The following is a 19,480-nucleotide window of genomic DNA, read 5'->3' as shown; positions in this document are numbered from 1 at the left end:
ACATTAAGGCACATGCATATTTAAACATGGTATAGAAAAACTTATTGGGGGAAAAGGAGCCTTTCATTGTTTGAGAGGTCTGCAAGAGTGCCTCACACGGTGTGCCTGAGAATCCTGCCTCTCTCTGAATGTTGTCCCAGTACTCAGGCTAGGACTGAAACATTGGCCTGCAGCCAGGCTGCCTGATGACTGGGATCCTTGCCTTATGCCATGCCCCACTGTGCACCGTAGCCAATGACGTTGTGGCCTCTAGTATGCCCCCATGTAATTAATCCATCCCGTACTTCACACCCTTATTTCCTGTGTGCACACAAATCACTTCTGAGTAAATACATTTAGGATCAGGGCACAAATACTTGCAGATGAACTTTTACCAACAGACTTTGTACCAGGTTCTTCACATTCTGCCCCATTTCAGGTGCTTGAGGCCCACTGGATGCCAGTTTTATTAGTGTTGCTAGGAAGTTTTTGCACTTTTCCACATTTTCCAGCATTTCCTGGTAGGAAGCCAAAAGAGTAAATTAACTTCTGTTCAGTTCTGAAATACTGGGAAAGGTAAGCAATCTTAGACTACTTTGCACTAACTTTAGAGGTGCTGACCTGTTCTACTGTCCTACTTTCTGTGTCAGAGACTGGCTTCGTAGCAAGAGAGAGCACAGAAGAATCAGAAATAGGAGGCTTTGCCACTGGTCCGGTAACCAAAGACTTTGCAGCCACAACTGTGGTGCTGCTATTATTTGTTGATGCTATCGGCTGGAAGAAATTAAACATTTATGTAGCTAGATTCAATTATGACAGGAAAAAGCAAAACTAAAGCTGCTACATTAATATTAGTATCAGGAAGGCACCTTTGTTCTACTGGTGTTGGTGCCTACTACCCTCCAACACAACTTTCCATTAACGTCTCCCATTCACACTTTTAGGAGAAAGCAAACAGCTACACATAACATCATGCATGCAGATTAGCTCACGTGAACCTACATTTAGATTTAGCAATAACGATTTTGTCTGACAGGTAGTAATCCTAACAACCATGCACATTTCCATCAACCACCAGGAGCTGAGAATGACCATCACTGAAGACAGCTCATAAAGCATTATGTTTAGAGGTAGACTCCTTTATTGCAGTCAGATTCAGGCATTAGACACTACCATAGGCTGGGGAATATGGATGACTAACCCAACCCATATGGCAACTTGAATGAGGCAGATGACCAGGGAGGGGGTTAGTTTTCCTGTTCCTCAGTATGTTTTGAGTTCCATTAGCAACTGCACCATTGGGTACGTGTAAAAAAATAATAATAATACACACAGCATGATTTATAAAGCCACCTGGCCATTTATTAGATTTGTGACTCAGTGGGCTAAAAGGTTTAAGTGCCAGAAAATAACAAGGAAGTCATACCTGGATTACAGCAGGCTTCTTAACATTAGAATTAACAGAAGGAGTTGTCCAAGTCACTGTTGTATGAGGAGCAGCTGATACTTTCAGTACTTGAGTTCCAGAATTCTTTCAGAAAGATAATAGAATATACAATGTTAGGTAAAAGCCTCAAAAGGAAATATCGGGTAAGCGGCCGAGCACCATTTCCTTCTAACTGGACACAGTGTTATTTGTCCCAACTGCAAGTATGCTGGGCAAAAGTCTTTTCTGAACAGGAAGATGCAAATAATGCAGAAGAGGATCCAGAAGCATGCCAAGTAGATAAGGCTTCTTTCTATGGATAGGCAGAAATGCTATGACCTAAGAAGCATTTCAGGCTATGACTGTTCAAGTGTTTTTATTTCTAAGTATTGAAATTTTTCCATCCATGTAGTAACAGTGATAGCTGGTATGAGCAAGTTGAATGCAGAGGAAAGGACAGAAAATCACTGTACTATATAGGCAATTAAGGCTTAACATTTTAAAGTTGTTTAAGCTCCTACGTACGGGCAAGTGGTGCCAGCAGAAAATGATTCCTGCATCTAGACTAGATTCACTTCACTGCTGCACCCACATCCCTGAGAGTGACATGCATTGGCCCAAGTCCTGTGAAAAGCTATAGTAGCAGAAGAAATACACAACAAAACTGCTATTACAGAGGTATTACCTGTACAGTCTGTATTTTGACTGTAGGTGCATTTGCAGGCAATGATTGTCGTACAGTTGAGTTCTTTTGGGATTGGCTTTGAACCTGAGCAAGTGCTTGTTGGGACAGCAGCATTAGCTGTCCAGTGCTGCTTCTGACAAGAACCGTTCCTGCAGGAAAGAAGATACTATCAGATCCTTCCACTGCACAGTCTTAAGAGCAAGTACATAAATCTGAGTTTGCATATGTCAGAGCTACCCTAGGTCCCAGCTCACAAAGGACCAACGCTGCTTCGTTGTTAAGTACAAAAGTCTTTATTGAAGTTCAGTTTCACTTCCAGAGCCGCAGCGCGCAGCTCTACGTCTCAACTGTCAGACCGCTGCTGCTCCGTCTGAGTCTCCTCCCCCTTGACACCAATTTAAGATTCTAGCCTTGCTCCACCTTTTCCGCTGCTCTTTCCTCCTCTGGGTCCGCCTGCCCGCCGGGGTCTCGCCCCTTCTAGCCTCCTCTGAGGCTGATTCCCCTGAGCTGTCTCCCTCCCTCCGGCGGGCTTTAGGAGCTGGTTCCCCATCCGGGTCTCCTGCTGTCCCGCGCGCCTGCACATTTGAACTTGGCACGCGCGCCCAGCCAGCAGCTTTCCTCCTGACCGTTTCACTGCTGCTGTCACTGCTTCCCCCTTCGGGGGGGCTAGCTGCAACTGACCTCCCTTCCGTTCCTCCACTCTCCGATGCAGGCGTGGTCAGCCCTGACTCCCTCTCTGGAGGAGACGCTGGCCCTGACACATGTGACTCTTCCCCCCCACTACGCTCTGGTGGGGAAACTGGTCCCGATCCTCCACTGCTGTTTTGGGGTTCCCCTCTGGCTCCTTGTTTCTGGTGCGTCCCCCCGGGACCCCCCTTGCCCTGACCATCGACGCCCCCTTCTGGGAATCTTCTGATTCGCTGGAGAAGCTCATGGAATCTCTCGGGCCACTGTCATACTCCCCTACGCTGCCCTCGGATTCTTCCCCTTCGCTCTCCCATTCCTCTCTCCCCATTGCTCCTGCTCCTGATTCCCTGACAGCATAATTCAAACTTTTAAGCAAGAAATCGGCAGCATAAACAGTACATGAATTCTGCAATATTACACTGCTTCTATAGTACTGCACATTTCCCTTCTAGGTTCCTCTGTTTAAACAGCAGACTACTACATTCCTGCTGTGCTCCAGTTAGTGTTATGACAGACGTAGCTTTTTGTTTGACCTTTTAAAAATCCATCAAACATATTTAAGAATAAATTCTGAATTGGTCTAGTTTAGTCATGCATCTCTGCTCTCACAGCTTGCAATATAGAGATGTTAAGAAAACGCCACACCGCAATGTTAGTCCTGCAATGGCTTCTGTATTAAATATTTTTAAATTACACATATTTATAACCCTCTCCCTTTCACTCAGGGGTCCGAGGGCAGGGTACAAACACTTAAAAATCACGAATATATAAAATCAACACAAAACAATCATGAACAAAATCAAACGGCAACAACAACAAAATGAAAATGCAGCCAGGAGAAACAAGTCAAAATGCACCTCACACCCAGCCCCAAAGGCCTGGACAAAGGTGTGTTTTCACCTGCCTTTGAAAAGACCAAAAGGTTGGAGCATGATGCACCCAAGGGGAGGTCCTGCCTTACTTAAAAAGTAATTGTCATAGTCTTGATAGACAATGCTGTGTGACTGCACACTTCTGAGACCACCTATGTGTTTCTTTTTAGGCAAGAAATCTCATGCTTGAGATTCTTCACCAGACAAGGTTCATTCTAAAAAAAAAGGTGAGGGCCTTCTTTTGCTCAAATCAGGAATTTTTAATTAGATATACAACTCTAGAATCTAACATTTTAATACTGATTTTAAGGCACTTATCCATGTTTATGATATTAAAGTAGTAAGGGGAAGTCTGCCTCATAGGCACACCCCCCTCCCTAGAGAGCCAGTGTGGTGTAGTGGTTAAGAGCAGTAGACTCGTAATCTGGTGAACCGGGTTCACGTCTCTGCTCCTCCACATGCAGCTGCTGGGTGACCTTGGGCTAGTCACACTTCTTTGAAGTCTCTCAGTCCCACTCATCTCACAGAGTGTTTGTTGTGGGGGAGGAAAGGAAAGGAAAGGAAAGGAAAGGAAAGGAAAGGAAAGGAAAGGAAAGGAAAGGAGAATGTTAACTGCTTTGAGACTCCTTCAGGTAGTGATAAAGCAGGATATCAAATCCAAACTCCTCTTCTTAATCCTACTTCCGCAAACTATTCACTGCTGGAACAGGGGCATGTTGCCAACAACAGGATTTAACCCAGCCCTAGTGCCCATTAGCTGATATCACAAACCCCACATTTGGGGGAAATGGCCTTGCAGGCCAGGATTGTCCTATTGGCCAAAGGTTCCCCACCCCTGCTAAATATACTTTTTAATAAGACTTCCAACTCATCCTTAAAAGGGCCAAGAAACCATGCAGAAAGGTATGTTCCTCCTTTCCACATAGGGCAGTGAGCGTTTAAAGTTACAATCATTTCAGGAGTAATAGCTGGGTACTTGTTAAATCCTCTAAATGGTAGGTGCCGTTAGAGAACAAGAAGTTAGAAAGCTGAAAGTGCTGCTCTGTTGTCACCTCTAACCAAGGCAGCTTCAAAACCAACATAAAACCTTGTGAAACTTGTTTGTTTCTAAGGAGAGTGGTATGGCTGTCTATTATCAAGTGATCCTTCTTTCAAATCCCCCATTAACTCTAGGGAGAAACAACTGTCTCAAAGCTCTTGACACCCCCACAACGCTTCCCTCAGCTATTCTGCAGGTAGCAAGTCGAGAGCCTAACAAAGGCCAGCCTTTGATATCTTCTCTCAGCTACAGACCACTGCTAGAGAAAAGGTTTAATTGGTATGTGTAGTTCCAAGTTGGGGGAGGAAGGAGGATCCGGGACAGCCTGGAAGGATAAACTAGGGCACAAGTAACAGAAGAGAAGGCAGAGGAGGGGGACTGGTAAACATACGGGAAAACTACAGCAACTGTGGCTTCAGAGGAGGAAATGCTTGAAACTTAATTTATTGTTGACTTTATAGTTCACCCTTCACAGAAACTGTAAGATAAATAGCAAACATATAAAATTCATTAATAAAAAAGAGTAGCAGTGTGTAAAGAGGGGTAGTAAGAAACATCCAAGTGTTTCCAACCATCAGCAACTCCCAAAGGTGTGAGTAAAGAAGTGCTGGGTACAGGAGTATAAATGAAGACAAAATTGCAAATTAAGGGTCTCATGCTCATCTGCAATTTGCAAGCCTGAAACTGCAATCCTAAACACACATGTCTAAATAAGCTTACGGTGCACTTATTCATAAATATGCATGCACAGGACCTAGCTGTAAAACACACACACACCAAAAAATGCTTTGACATCTCAGTACAAAATGCACAATCTACATAGGGTAGCCTGGGTGCCACAAAGCTTTGGTGCCTTTGTTCTACTTTCTACCCTACATTTATTTTCACTTGTATACATGGGCTGCATAAAAGGCCAAGAGGCACTACACATCATGTGTCCAAATGTCCTTAAGAATGAAGCACATGGCTCTGCAATAGTTATAATCCTGTCCGCTAACTGCAACATGGTTGTACAACACTGCCATCTAATGGTGCAGCTAGTTAAGTGTGTGTTTTCCCTTCATGAAATTCTAAGCATGTGTCACAAGTGCCTGAGAACATAGATTATCTAGCGCTGTTCTACAACACTCGCCCACATTTGAACACCTGCCGGGAGAAACAGTTCTAGGGTTGAACCGAAACAAGTGCTCTGTGTGGTGGCCTGATAACTGTTGCCTTAGAACAGCTGCATAGGAGGTTGGGTGCCCCTGAGCATAGAAAGGAAGGGGACAGTGCACATCTGGAAGAATCCCAAGAACAGGTAAGCAACACATAACCAGAAGAAAACCTATTTGCTACTTCGCTCCACAGGAGGCAGTGTTTGGTAACGGCAACAAAAGTGTCACTGCGCAGGTGCCCTGGCTATTGCTATCTTGCTCATCAGCTTTGAAAATCTTTCTAATAACTGCTAAGCCTGCTCAGCTACCCCAACCCAGGAATTATCTGAACAGAACTATATGTGCAGTAGTTTGTATATGCTTCTGCTTTGGTTTTCAAAGAAAGAAGCTATTATTGTGCCAGAGAACTTAAGATTGATTTAATATTTCCCTCTGTTGCCTCCACTAAAATGCCTGTTCCTGCATTTTAGACAGGCATGGGGAAGAATAACTATGAAAGTAAGTTGTGGAGAACACTCAGGTCCTCAAAACACAACCCAGTAAAATGCTACTGAGTGACTTAATCAGCTGAGACCTCTACAAAGGCACTTATGACAAGTTCCCTTTGAATGCTAAAGGCCGAAAGTTCAATGGTTCCCACCGTAAGATTTGGGAAATTAGGAGGGGTAGGGTTTTTTTTTAGAAATTGGGAAATTCTGAATTGGATAAATTTCCTATGCATCAGAAAACTTTCTGAAACCCTTGAGAAAGCCCCTAATGTGTTAGCCTTTCCTCATAGCAGAAAGTTCAGACCCCACATTCTTAAAATGTGAAATTAAGGGTTTTCTGCCACAACTTACATCACTTTACACTTGCTTACACAGAATTGCATTAGCCATTCTACCACCCATTCATTACATTTGGAGAGATCATTTAGAGCTCTTCACAACCTATTTGTTTTACCCACCCTGAACAATTTAGTGCCACCAGCAAACTTGGCTACCCTGCCCCTGCTCAAGGGCAACCTTTGCCCAACCTGGTGCCCTCCAGGTGTAGACTATGATGCCCATCACCCCCACAGCTTCACTGGCTGCAGCTGATGTGAGGTGAGTTCCAGTTCAAGTATCTGGAGGGCACCAGGTTGGGGAATGTTGCTCTCTAGGGCCTGGCTCATAAGCTTCCACAATTTTGCTGTTTCAGAGCACCAGCCTTTGCTGACTACAAAGCAGAAAATGTTACTTCCCAATTCTTCAGCCAAGTTCAAGAAAGAAGAACAAGTTCAAGTGTGGAAGAACAACCATTCCCAGTGCAGAATGCACATAAGTTCTTTCAGTACATTATTAATCCTGTATAATGAATACAACTTTCTCAATAGCAGGCCCCTCCACAACTCTGGAATACCCTGGCCTTTGAGGTGCAATCAGTACCAATGACAACAGACTTTTGACAGCATGTAAAAAGTGGCTTTTCACCCAAGGATTTGGCTAAAGTGGTACCAGTGTATTCGATGATATAGTAAGTTGTATTTTAAAGAAAAACTGCTTTATTGTGTTTGTGTGTGCAACTGCATGAACAATGAATAGTGGGCTACAAGTATTTTAAATAAACATCCTACTGGCTTTATGAAATTATTATTCATGTGCGTTACTAAACGTCTATTTGGTCAGAGGCTCTTCTTGAAGGTTGCTTTGAGCCTTTTGAGACACAGGGCACACTTGCAGCAACTTTTCATCTTGTATGCTGCTGTCCTCTCCCCCCTCTTCACCCATTCATTTCTTTCTGTGATGACACACAACACTCTTGACACTCCCTGCAAGATAGTTAAGAGAATTGCAGCTCTAGCCTGTACTAACAGTTGCCACCAGCATTTTAGACATCCAACTCCCCAAGCCGTCAAGCACATGTGCTATTCAGCCAACTGTTTACAAAAGGAGTCAAAAGAAGCAAGTTGCAGAAACAGTAGCAAACAGAAAGCAAGAAAAAGTAGCGACCAAACAGTAGCAAACAGAAAGAAGAAACAAAACCAGTAATTTCTAGACAACCTTGCTGATACAATTTCTAAGTTGGTTTCAGCAACTTGCATACAGCCACCCTTATAGTTAAGCACTAGCCTGCTGGTGGACCACATGCTGCTCATTACGGACTTCACTCTGGGTCACATGGACTTTACAGTGCAGTGGAGCGTCTACCCAATATTATATTTTACCCTCTTTTTGGGCACTATTGCAGAATCCCATTTTTATTAATTGACAAGTTTAGCTGATTTTAAAATGCAAGACTAAAAAGATGCCCCCAATTAATCAGAATGATTTGTTTTAAATGTACTAATACTATCAGCATTATGGAAGAGGCATTATTCCCTAGTAGAAGGGGATGATTCTTCCACGATAATGACTACTGTAGCTCATGCTTGCATCTGAACAAAAATTTCTTCAAACAATAGAGAGTGCATGTGTTAATTAGGTAATTGTCCTAGTCCTCACATAAGTCACTTCTAATGCCAAAGCACAGTAAGTAGATTTCATCCTATGCTATCCCTAGAGATGCATGTACAGGTTCTTACTTGTCTGCCACTCTTTGGATTTTTTTTTTTAGACACAGAGGGAGACTGCAGATGCATAAATTCATGCTGCCAATTTAAACTGTTGTAGAAAGCATGACAAAATCTAGAAACCATCAGCACAGTTGGGTTACGTAATTGCATTTTGTCTAGAATAAAGGAAATCACTGTGGCGGACAGGCAAAGGTAGAGACAAGGACAAACAAGCTTTGCCTACGTATGGCAATCCATTGAGGCTGAGCATTCAAGGATGTCTCGCTCATGTGGGTTGCAATATCAGCTACTGTTTTTCAAAGCAGTGCAATCTTAGTAAGAAAAACAAAAAATATTATGGCTATGTCCAACAGCGATGTGGGACTTTCTGGAAAATTTTGAATCAGAAGATGTTTCATCGCCCTAAATTGATGGTTTGATGTATCATGCTTAACTACATTATTAAAAAAGAAGAAGAAAGGAGCTCAGTGTTAATTTAACATGCTGTATAAAAACCTTAACTATTTCTAGCAGCTCAAAATAGATGAATAGAAACATTTGATTAAGAACATGTTATGTTTCAATAAAAATAATGAAAGAGAGCTTTGACTGTATTTAAATGCTTGTAAACACTATTCTATAGCAGCCTCTAATCCCTGGAACTCCCTTCCATAGGAAAGCCATATGGTACATTGCTTGATTTTTTAGGAGGGCAGTTATTTTTTTTTCCTGTTTGGACCAGCTCTTGCAGCCCTCATTTGGGGTGCTGTGAATTTCTGTACACATGGGATTTTGTTTCTTCTCCTTCCCTAATGCACCCCCGCAAAAAAAAAAAAACTGCTCTGGAGGGTCACCCAAACCCTCTAGAGCTGATTTTGAGGGTGTCAATTGCATGTACATTGAGAAGTTCAGTTGCATGTACAGAAGTCTGAGTGAGCAGAAATGCAGCTTTTGATACAGCTCCAAAATATTTTAAGATGTTACAATTCACACACTTTAGACTTGAGGGGAAAAATTAAGGTGTCGAAAACTGTTAAATACTCATTTTAGCATGCTAGAATACCTGTATGCATAAGTAATTGTGTTTTCTTGGGAACAGTCATAAGAAATTATGACTTTGGTTGCACATTTTACTAGCATTATTATTCATTCTAGCTGCCTAGCTCAGCATGTATTTTTTTCATGCAGCTAATCTCATGAAACAATGAATTTCTAAAACTGAAAACATTATGTAGAAACATAGTAGCGATATTTTTTCCAGCAAATTCTCCCTATCACTGATGCCTTCAGTAATGCTCAGATGTTGTCAGGGAAGACACACTACAGGTTGCCTTGATGTAACAAGTCATCTTTAACACAGCTAGCAGCATGGACAAACAGCAACAATTAATACTTGGATAATATGGTAAGATACATTTTTCAACTTGTTACTTGCTCTGGGCCTGCAGCCACTCTGTCAGTCAATGGCACTCATGGCAAGTAATGTTTGTTGTGGCAAAGTTTTTGTGTGACCAACAATAGCCCTGCCACCACTATGCAGAAGTTTTTTCTGCCACTAGTGTTAAAATGTATATGAAACAAATGAGGAGGAAATAAGCTGCAGCTGCTCTGGAGTCTACCAACCTGTGACCTTCCTTCAACAGATACATTGGCACAGATTCAAAATTAGGGCAGGAAAATCAGTGCATTGCCATGTTTCCTCAAAAAGACAAGCAGCACCATGAGATATAGATAACTACCAACTCCAAGGTCACCCACACTCAGTTTGAACTGCAGGATCTCCTAGGATGATCACTCCCTTTCATGCATACCAAGGGAGCAATGAATAAGACTGAAACTTATCAAGTTGCTCCTGATTTCATGACATATGTTGTTGGTGACAAGAAGAGCAATGTCTGAACAGGCCTCTGCAGTGGCACTCCTGCCAGGGGTGCTAATTAGATAACTATTTTCGTATTGTCACATTTGCTACACAGAAATTCTGCCATACCAAAGTCTAATAGCTAATATTTAAGTTTGTTCCAACTCCTAATATTCTCTCATTTTAACACCTGCCACCTGCACCTGTCAAGTAATGAAGAAGTCTGGGTAAATGAGAGTAATATCAATTTCTCAAAAAGGTAGAACTTTAATTAGAAAAATATGATACCAATTCAAAGCTGAAGCTAGCGTCAAATCACATTTTAATAGCACAAGATATCAAAACTTCGACATTAAAAGCTTGGGTGTCAAAACGTTTTGAAAAACTTTTGCAAGTATATTACATCTTTGCAAGCAGGCAGGGAGAAGAGAAGGAAACTAAGCCTACCTCAGGCAGGCAAAAAAGTTCATGTCAGTTTATTATATGCGGCACAAGCATAACTTAGATGAGCAATTTAGCAACAGTTCAGTGGAATCATTTCACGCAAATATGCAGTTGTGTGAGTGCACTGGGAACTTTTAAGTCACTGATCTGCGATTAGAAAGTGAAACTTTAAAGGGCTTACAATACTAACTTTCTCCCTTTACTTCTATGATAGTCTATGTCACTTCTAGAACATAAAAAAGTTCACTTAATATTGAGTCAGTGTTTCCATATAAAGACTTAACGCTGTGAACCATACAGTACAGATACTGTAGATGGGTTGCTGGAAACATTTTTTTTAAAGTCCTATCTGATTTTCCCAAGGAATCTGCATTGAATGCGGGGGGAGGGGGGAGGGAGGCAGAGATACAGGCTGGCATTTTGGTGCCAACAACATTCAGTGGGCAGGTGCTGCGAAAGATCGGAAGGGGTGATGAAGGCTACTCCATCCCCACAATAAACACCATTTAACTTGCTTAGGAGTTGTCCCCCCCCCCCACACCATAGCAGAAATTGAACCTGGGAAAGTCTGCATGAGAATCAGTTCTTTGCCACGAAGCAATCGGCCCGGCTCTCATGTTTAGAAGGCACATCCCACCACGATGCCCACAACTCGCCACTAGTTCCCTGATGACTTGACCCGTTAGCTGAAAACAAAACAAAACTTGGCGGCGCCTGGCCTCATCCAACAGGAGCGCTGCCAGGAAAGGGAGAAGGCAACTCACCCGGCGGGATCTGGAAGTTCGCAGGCAGCTGTATCGTCACCGTCTGCGGGGCTCTGGGGGCTCCGGGCTGAGGGGCCGGCAGCCTGGTCCCCGCGCCGGGCGTCTTGGGGAGCTGCTGAGCCGGAGGCGCCCCTTTGCCCGCCGCGGGAGCGGACGCCGCCCGGGGCTGCTGGGCGACGGGAGGAGGGACTCTGCTGAGGGGAACTTCGGCGTTCAAGGCGACCGCCGCGGCGGGCGGCGCCGTGCTGTGGGCGCGCGGCGCAGCCGGGGCCTCGCGGAGCCCCCCGGTCCCATTCAAGGCGGCGGCGGTGGTGGCGGGGCCGGCCGCCAAGGCAGCGAGCTCAGGAGACCCGGAGGGCAGGACCCTCCCCGGCGCGGCTGCTCCCGGGGTCGTCATGGAGGAGAGGGCGCGCGGCGGAAAGTGCGGGAGCCTTGCGGAGACTCCGCGCGAGTCCACAGCATAGCAGCCTCCGAGGGGGCCCAGGAGCCGGCGAAGCTTCCGCAGCTGACGATGCGGCAAAAGCAGCGGCAGCGGCGGCAGAGTCCCCAGCGAAACAAGCCGCCTCAGAGGCTGCACCACTCGCGGACCAAGCAAGAGTTAGGGGCACGGCTGCAGAAAACACATGGTCACGCAGCCGCTGCCGGCTTCTCCTCCTCAGAGGCGCGCACGTGTAGCGCCAGGCACTTCTCGCCTGGAGCAGAAGGCTCCAGCCAGGACAGCGGCGCACGCGAGCCGGCAACGCCCTACGAAGCCCCGCGCCGCCTCCAAGACCCGCCCCGAGGAACAGCCCCCAAGCGGCTCCGCACTCCGTTAGCCATGTTTATATAGCCACGCGGGGCTCCCCGGCGCACGCGCCCTGGCTCTCCTGGCGGCTCATTGGCTACACCGGGCAACCTCGGCTGGGCGGCGTCGCGCGGCGTCACGCAGAGAGCACGGGGCCCCAGCGCCGCTGAAGAACGCCGGAGGCGGAAAGTTATTGGGGAAATCGAATGCACTTGTTGGTTTTCTCTCTCTTACACCCAAACACCCTCACTCACCGAAGGCGCACGTTGCATTCGAGGAAGTAAGTGGAGTTGGTAATGCCAACAGAATGCCTATAATTTAGGGATTTGTACTTTTAAAATGAAGAACATAGGTTTGCTTTGGGGTGGTGTTTTCTTTTAATTGATATTACTTGGGGAGTCAGCGGAGTGCACATCCACAGGCACCCCTGCAGCCTTGTAAATAAGCACCCCAAAAGTTACTAGCATGCAAAGAAGAAGAAGCTTTTTACTACTAACGGAGGAGTGAATAACACAGCAGCTTGCTGTTTTTCCGTACAGAGTGCAGAGGAAGGAAATGGAGCTCTAACCTTCCACCACCCACCTGCTCACTTTCCTGCATAAAATTTCCTGCACTGAGCTGCATGCATTTCCTTGTTACTTCCGGCTTCCAGGCTAGTGGCTAAATACAAGTCTACTGTATTAGGGCTACTCTTAACAAAGTAGTTAGTGGTTTTCAATCTTTGCCATGAGGCTTACAAAATAAGCAGGGTGAGGACAGGCAGCATGTTCTGCTTTGTTGCAGACATTTATAGATTAATGAAACGATCTTAAATGTGCTCATTTTTCTTTTTTAAAAACATAAGCATGGATGTGGTCTTGAGAGAGCGAAAAGACTGTCAGGCAGTGCAATTTTATGCTGCCACTCTTATTAGCTGCTGCAACAACTAAAGTGGCACATTATATCACTGCAAGTGGAGCAGAGCTGTGCATTTGCAGAGACTGCTTGACCACCTACTACTGAACTCTCTTGTGATGCCTGTGTTAATAATCACACTGATATGTGTTTTTCCCCCCTGGATTTTTACTTATTTATTTTGGTCAATAGCCATTCTTGTTGCTCCTCAACAAACTGCTGCTGGACCACTGAATATTTTTTCAACTGCAACTTTTTACACTTACCTAGGAGGAAGTCTAAGGGACGTGGGTGGCGCTGTGGGTAAAAGCCTCAGTGCCTAGGACTTGCCGAGGGAAAGGTCGGCGGTTCGAATCCCCGCGGCGGGGTGCGCTCCCGTTGCTCGGTCCCAGCGCCTGCCAACCTAGCAGTTCGAAAGCACCCCCGGGTGCAAGTAGATAAATAGGGACCGCTTACTGGCGGGAAGGTAAACGTCGTTTCCGTGCGCTGCACTGGCTCGCCAGATGCAGCTTTGTCACGCTGGCCACGTGACCCGGAAGTGTCTCCGGACAGCGCTGGCCCCCGGCCTCTTAAGTGAGATGGGCGCACAACCCTAGAGTCGGACACGACTGGCCCGTACGGGCAGGGGTACCTTTACCTAGGAGGAAGTCTTAGTTATCTCAGTGGGACTTACTTCCCCACAAATTATGCCCAAAGTAGCTTACAGCATTTCACATTTCAAAATAAATCTTAGAAACATTTAGAAATAACGTTAATTTAGCAAATAAATACAAAAAATAAATCCATACAATGCTTCTTCTTCTTTGGCAATCACTCTTAGCCGAGTAAACAATACAAATGTGGTAACCTAGTTTAGCAGCTTCAAATTAAACAGAAGAGAGAATAATCCCTAATTCAGAAATAAGAAAGTAGATCACATGTTGCAGACAATGCATTTGTATCCAATAGTGTGGATCTGAGACTTCATCTTTAAACATCCAGAATCTCCACCCCATCTCTCACCTGGCTTTCACCCAGAAGGGCCTTATGCTCACCATTATTATGGGCTCTTGCCCACAATAAAGCAACCAATAACTTTCCCTCCACACTCCCCCATCAATAAAGGTATGTTCTTCCAGTCTGGAAATCATAGACAAAGTTTCAGTGTTGTGATGACCCCCAAAGTAGTGGACCTTTTAGCCTTCCTCAAGGACAAGTTTTACAAAGAAAAATAAGCAGTTTCAACATTATCAGTTGAAACTACAATTAAGCATTTTAGAACATTGCCAATTCTGTGTCTGTGGTTCATGCTGTTCATCATATGCAGACCCAGTGTGTTAGTAATTTAATCCTTAAATATTTCCTATTACTGTAATCGGTTAACACAATCTAGCATTTTTCTGCTTATCTGCAGCTGCCAATTCCTAATCAACAAGTAGAAATAGCAGCGTGGGCTTGAGAGTGGGAACAGTTCCTGTGTGGGAGCTGCTGCTGCTGCTTTTAGTCACTGGCCTTCCAAGCCCTCGGTTCTTAGTGCTCTCGCGGAAACCTCGCCAAGATGTTCAAAAAATTTGATGAAAAGGAGAATGTGTCCAACTGCATCCAGCTAAAAACGTCTGTTATTAAAGGCATTAAGAACCAGCTGATAGACCAGTTTCCTGGGATCGAACCATGGCTAAACCAAATTATGCCAAAGAAAGACCCTGTGAAGATAGTACGTTGTCATGAACATATAGAAATCCTCACAGTAAATGGAGAATTGTTGTTCTTCAGGCAAAGGGAAGGACCGTTTTATCCCACGCTCAGATTACTTCATAAATATCCATTCATTCTACCACATCAACAAGTTGATAAAGGAGCCATTAAATTTGTACTTAGTGGAGCAAATATCATGTGCCCTGGTCTGACGTCTCCAGGAGCTAAACTTTATCCTGCTGCTGCTGATACAATTGTGGCAATAATGGCCGAAGGAAAGCAACATGCCCTGTGTGTTGGAGTCATGAAGATGTCGGCAGAGGATATTGAGAAGGTCAACAAAGGAATTGGCATTGAGAATATCCACTATTTAAATGATGGTCTCTGGCATATGAAGACGTATAAGTGAAGCAGCAGGAAGAATCCATTGCCTTTCAGCTGGGCCTGTTTTTAATTCTTCTTTTAAAATGTGTGGCTAAATGTAAACTTTGTGGTGATGCTAAATAAATCAAATGAATGCTGGGGAAAAAACAAGTAGAAATGGCATGTAAATAAAAGTTCGTTTCGTCAAACTACTTTAGTAATTCTTCAAAAGAATTGCTGTTATTGTGTTCAGATGATATGCTGTTTAACTTATATTCTCCTGCTGAATTGAAATTCAGTATATTGTTTTCCATCTGTCTGAAGTGCTCAAGACTGGTGAATTCCCTTTCAACAATATGAGTCCCTTGGTCTGAGCTACTCAGGAAAAGCAATTACAATATAATTGTAGGTGTTTTCCCCCCCTCTTCGCTTGTGCAGTGCACCTAAATTCTTTTTAATGAGAAAAAAACAAGACATGCAAGTTTTATGCAGCTTTGGGACATCATGAACATGTCACAGTTACTATTCAATTATTGAAAATGGAATTGGAATCAAGCACCAAATATTGAGAAGTATAAGTAAACCGTACCATGATGATTTTTTTAGGTTTGTGTAAGAAGCTTGGGTTTTACATGTTGCTTTGTCCAACAGAAATATAAAGGTGATAAGAAATAGGGACTCTTTTAAAACATAAGCAATAAGCCAACCTGTAAGTGAATTGACAAATCCAATTTAGTTGCTTTTGCTGTATGAATTTTTTATAAGCCTATCCATGCTCCTTAGAGAGTTTGAAAAATTATGACATCCATTTAATGGTGATTCCTAGGGAATATTCATGCAACTATTTTTTTGAAGATACACAGGCTTCATCTGGTCTTCGAGCCAGTGGTCTTCGAGCCCCCCCAAATCTACAGCTCCTCCATCCCACACTTTAAACTGCCTTTAAAGACAGTTCAGAAGCTTTCGCTGGTACAGAATGCAACAGCCCAGGTATTGGCAAGAGCCAAATTCGGCATGGGGAACCTGTGGCTCTCCAGATGTTTCTGGAGTGCAGCTCTTGTCTTCCGGGGTCCATTGGCAATGGTGTCAGGGGCCAAGGAGAGTTGGAGTCCAACAACATCTGAAGTGCCACAGGTTCCACATTCTTGGGCTAAATGGTGCCTGCACTGATAACCTCAAGGCTTGATTACCATAATGTACTTTATGTGGGGCTACCCATGTATTTCAGAGGGACACGGGTGGCGCTGTGGGTTAAACCACAGAGCCTAGGACTTGCCAATCAGAAGGTTGGTGGTTTGAATCCCCGTGACAGGGTGAGCTCCCATTGCTCGGTCCCTGCTCCTGCCAACCTAGCAGTTCGAAAGCACGTCAAAGTGCAAGTAGATAAATAGGTACCGCTCCTGCGGGAAAGTAAACAGCATTTCTGTGCACTGCTCTGGTTCTCCAGAAGCAGCTTAGTCATGCTGGCCACATGACTCAGAAGCTGTACGCCGGCTCCCTCGGCCAATAAAGCGAGATGAGCGCCACAACCCCAGAGTCGGTCACAACTGGACCTAATGGTCGGGGTCCCTTTACCTTTTCCTACCTGTGTATTTCAACCAGAAGCTTTAACTAGAGCGGAATGCAGCAGCCAGACTGCTCAAAGGAGCAGATTACTGGCAACAAGTTACCCCATTGTATTATTGCTCTGTAGTAAGGTTCTCCAAGACAACTGCCTTGCAACAGTCCGTTCCCCCCCCCCCCACTTCTTCAGTACTGGACTGAAATAATTTCTGTTTGTTTCCTCTAAATCACCAGGCCCAGACAAAATGAATGTGATCACATATCTCAATTGTCCAAAGTTTATAAAACTCAGGACGCTGGTGTGCAACAGCCTTTGCCAACCTCATGCCCTCCAGTAGTTTTAGAAAATTTGTATCAGTCTTATTCTTTATAGCCATGTTGGCTGAGGTTGATGGCAGCTGAAAGCTGTAAGCATCATGAGGGCAGCAGATTGAGGAAGGCTGTTGTGCACCAAGCAAAAATTATTAAATGAAACTTCTCATCTTTCCTCACCTTACCGCCATTAAGTTAGTATGCTTGTTCAGAGGATAGTAATACATTCTGAGGAAATATATATAATAAAATGGCCAGTTGTCTCTTTTATTAGGATCTTTTGATCCTAAGAGCTCTCAGGGTGCAATCCTAGACACACACATCTTGGATTAAGGCCTGTTGAACTCAGCGAGGCTTCCTTCTGAGTAGATCCATGTAGGATTGTAGTGCACTTTACCTTGAGCTCAGTGGGAGTTACTTCCAAGTAAACATGATTAGGATCAGACTGCACATTACGTAGATCTATGGCCAGACTTGTCTCAGTTCAGAAGAACCAAAATTATTGACTGCATGAAGAAAAACAAGCAAATTGACACAGAAGCTGATGCTACTCACAGCTTGTATTAACAAAATAGTTTACATGCTTCAAGTGAGGAAACTGCTCCCCTCCCCTAAAAATTCTGTGTATGTGCCATATTTTTCCATTTAATTTTCTTATGCCTTGAGTATATCTTTCCCACTGTGGCAGATGCACAGAAGCAATCATGAGAGCTGCAGTATGTTTTCCCTGAAATATTAATTGTAAAAACTATTCTTCAGAATTGTATGTTAACAAAACTGATTGTCACACTGTGGAAATTAGGATGGTAATTTCCCCCTAAATAATACACAAAATTATGTTTTCATATGCTTTCCCAGAACCCTTTCATACCCATAATGTTCTCAATATGGGGCTTCTTACAGTATATTATAAATTAGCATCAATTACTATAGCTCACAGCATTGTCAGTCTAGAGACAGAGACAACAGAAGTCACATAACGTTGTACCACCAGATGCTAGGGGACACCTTGTGCACTTCATGAATTTTCAATTGAAAGGCACAGTTGCCAGTTAGAATAATTTATATCAATTCTATACAGGTGTAGTTTGTTTAGCTCCTATTTAGCCAATCACTCATAACCATAATAGCTGGTTTTGTTGCACCAAAGCAAATGCTAGGGTTTCCTGTTGTTTGCCATACTGTGAAACCTAATATACAACTGATACATGATTTTATGATTTGAGGTGGAGAAAGCAAGTAAATTTTATAGGGGTTATTGGCTGATTCCTAATTGGTCCCAAGACAGGAGCGAGCTAACAGTAAATCACACCAAGAAAGTTGGAGTTAACTCTTTATTAGCAAAAACAGGATCTACACAGGAGTGTCAGGCCTAATGAGTACAGCAACTCATTTCTGGCGGGACTTGCCCCCATGAAGCAGTTGCTGAGACTGCAAATTCCCGCCTCCCCACAGCTGCCTAAGTGCCCTCCTCTCCAGGGTTTTCCCCAAGCAATCTAACTTCTCCACCCTTTTTATGACTCTCCTGGTTCTGGGAGACATGGGCGGCAGGGGGTGGAGGTGGCGAGAAAGGAACTTGTTGCAGCAGGAGGGGAAGACACTCATGCCTCTTCAACAGTTGGACTCATCTCTGCCTCTTGACCTCCCTCCTCTCCTGCTTCAGCTTCTGCCTCTGCTTCTGGCCTCCTCTCTGCCACAGGCTCTCCCAGCTCACTAAGCCCTGTTACCCCTCCAGCTTCTGACACCTCCTCCTCCCAGGCTTCTTCCTCTTCTCTCTCTGACCACTCATTGTCATCCCAGCACCAGTCCCCGGACTCTGAGCCTTCTTCCTTTTGGGGGTTCCCCAGCTGGTTCCTCCCACCATTCCTCTTTATCCAACCAGTCCATGATATCCCATGATTCTTTGTGCCAGACCATTCCAAAACACACTGAGTTGGATCCAGATTTGGGGTTGTATTCAACACTGTTGTTCCACTTGCATAATAGGTTTTTGCTTGCACAATGGAACTTCCCTGTCCTTTCTTCTGCAGCCCCCACCCGTTCACTCTCAAAATGTTTTTCCACGTGGTTGAGAAACCCTGTAGAACAGTTTTGTGGGTCCTTGAGGAAAGGTGAGGAAGAAATCCCACTGCACAAGCAGAAGTCTTGAACAAGTAGTACAGCAGCATTGAATACAACTAGTGCTATTTTTCTAGAAAAAGTAGTGCTGGAACTCACCATGAACATCTCCCTCGTTCTCTTAGAATGGCAATGGCACCCACCTGAGAGTTGTCAGAACTGAGTTCTGGCTGAGAAAAGCCCTTAGTTTATTGCGCTTGGTCACCATTGAAATCAGCTGGGCACATTAATAACTTAAGTCCCAGAGATTTCTGTCTCCTAGATTTGAACAGACATATCCAGATGACTCCATGCTCTAGAATAATGGCTGGAAAGGGAGGAGAAATGTAGAGAAATGCCAAAATAA

The 19,480-nt window shown here is 44.3% G+C and overlaps 2 protein-coding genes across 5 annotated transcripts in view; one reads left to right on the top strand and one right to left on the bottom strand.

Moving 5' to 3' along the window:
• The window catches only part of TAF4B (TATA-box binding protein associated factor 4b), a 61,769-nt gene that overhangs the window by 35,114 nt on the left and 7,175 nt on the right, over nucleotides 1-19,480 (bottom strand). Inside the window, exons 2-6 of one of the 4 annotated variants that reach the window (XM_083622959.1) lie at nucleotides 19,278-19,441; nucleotides 2,091-2,239; nucleotides 1,406-1,510; nucleotides 586-753; nucleotides 375-497 (exon numbers count right to left, since the gene is read on the bottom strand). In XM_083622959.1, coding sequence (XP_083479085.1) covers nucleotides 375-497; nucleotides 586-753; nucleotides 1,406-1,510; nucleotides 2,091-2,204 — 510 coding nt within the window. In that variant the 5' untranslated portion in view covers nucleotides 2,205-2,239; nucleotides 19,278-19,441. Of the gene's footprint in view, nucleotides 1-374; nucleotides 498-585; nucleotides 754-1,405; nucleotides 1,511-2,090; nucleotides 2,324-3,143; nucleotides 3,168-11,426; nucleotides 12,272-19,277; nucleotides 19,442-19,480 lie in introns of those variants that run through there. The other 3 variants (XM_083622957.1, XM_083622958.1, XM_083622960.1) reach the window with 3 other exon arrangements.
• Nucleotides 12,363-15,350, top strand: LOC310766648 (malignant T-cell-amplified sequence 1). Its single transcript, XM_083623141.1, has 2 exons — nucleotides 12,363-12,490; nucleotides 14,498-15,350. Exon 2 carries the CDS (start codon nucleotides 14,642-14,644, stop codon nucleotides 15,185-15,187), a length of 546 nt encoding a protein of 181 aa, XP_083479267.1. The 5' UTR covers nucleotides 12,363-12,490; nucleotides 14,498-14,641; the 3' UTR covers nucleotides 15,188-15,350.

The sequence above is a fragment of the Podarcis filfolensis genome (assembly GCF_964270895.1).
Source record: "Podarcis filfolensis genome assembly, chromosome: 7".
Taxonomy (NCBI): Eukaryota; Metazoa; Chordata; class Lepidosauria; order Squamata; family Lacertidae; genus Podarcis; species Podarcis filfolensis.
Note: the sequence above shows the minus strand (reverse complement) of the source record. Positions and strands in the feature narration are given on the sequence as shown.

Coding starts and splice junctions, on each gene's coding strand:
- LOC310766648 (XM_083623141.1), top strand. CDS start 14,642: ATGTTCAAAAAATTTGATGAAAAGGAGAATGTGTCCAACTGCATCCAG.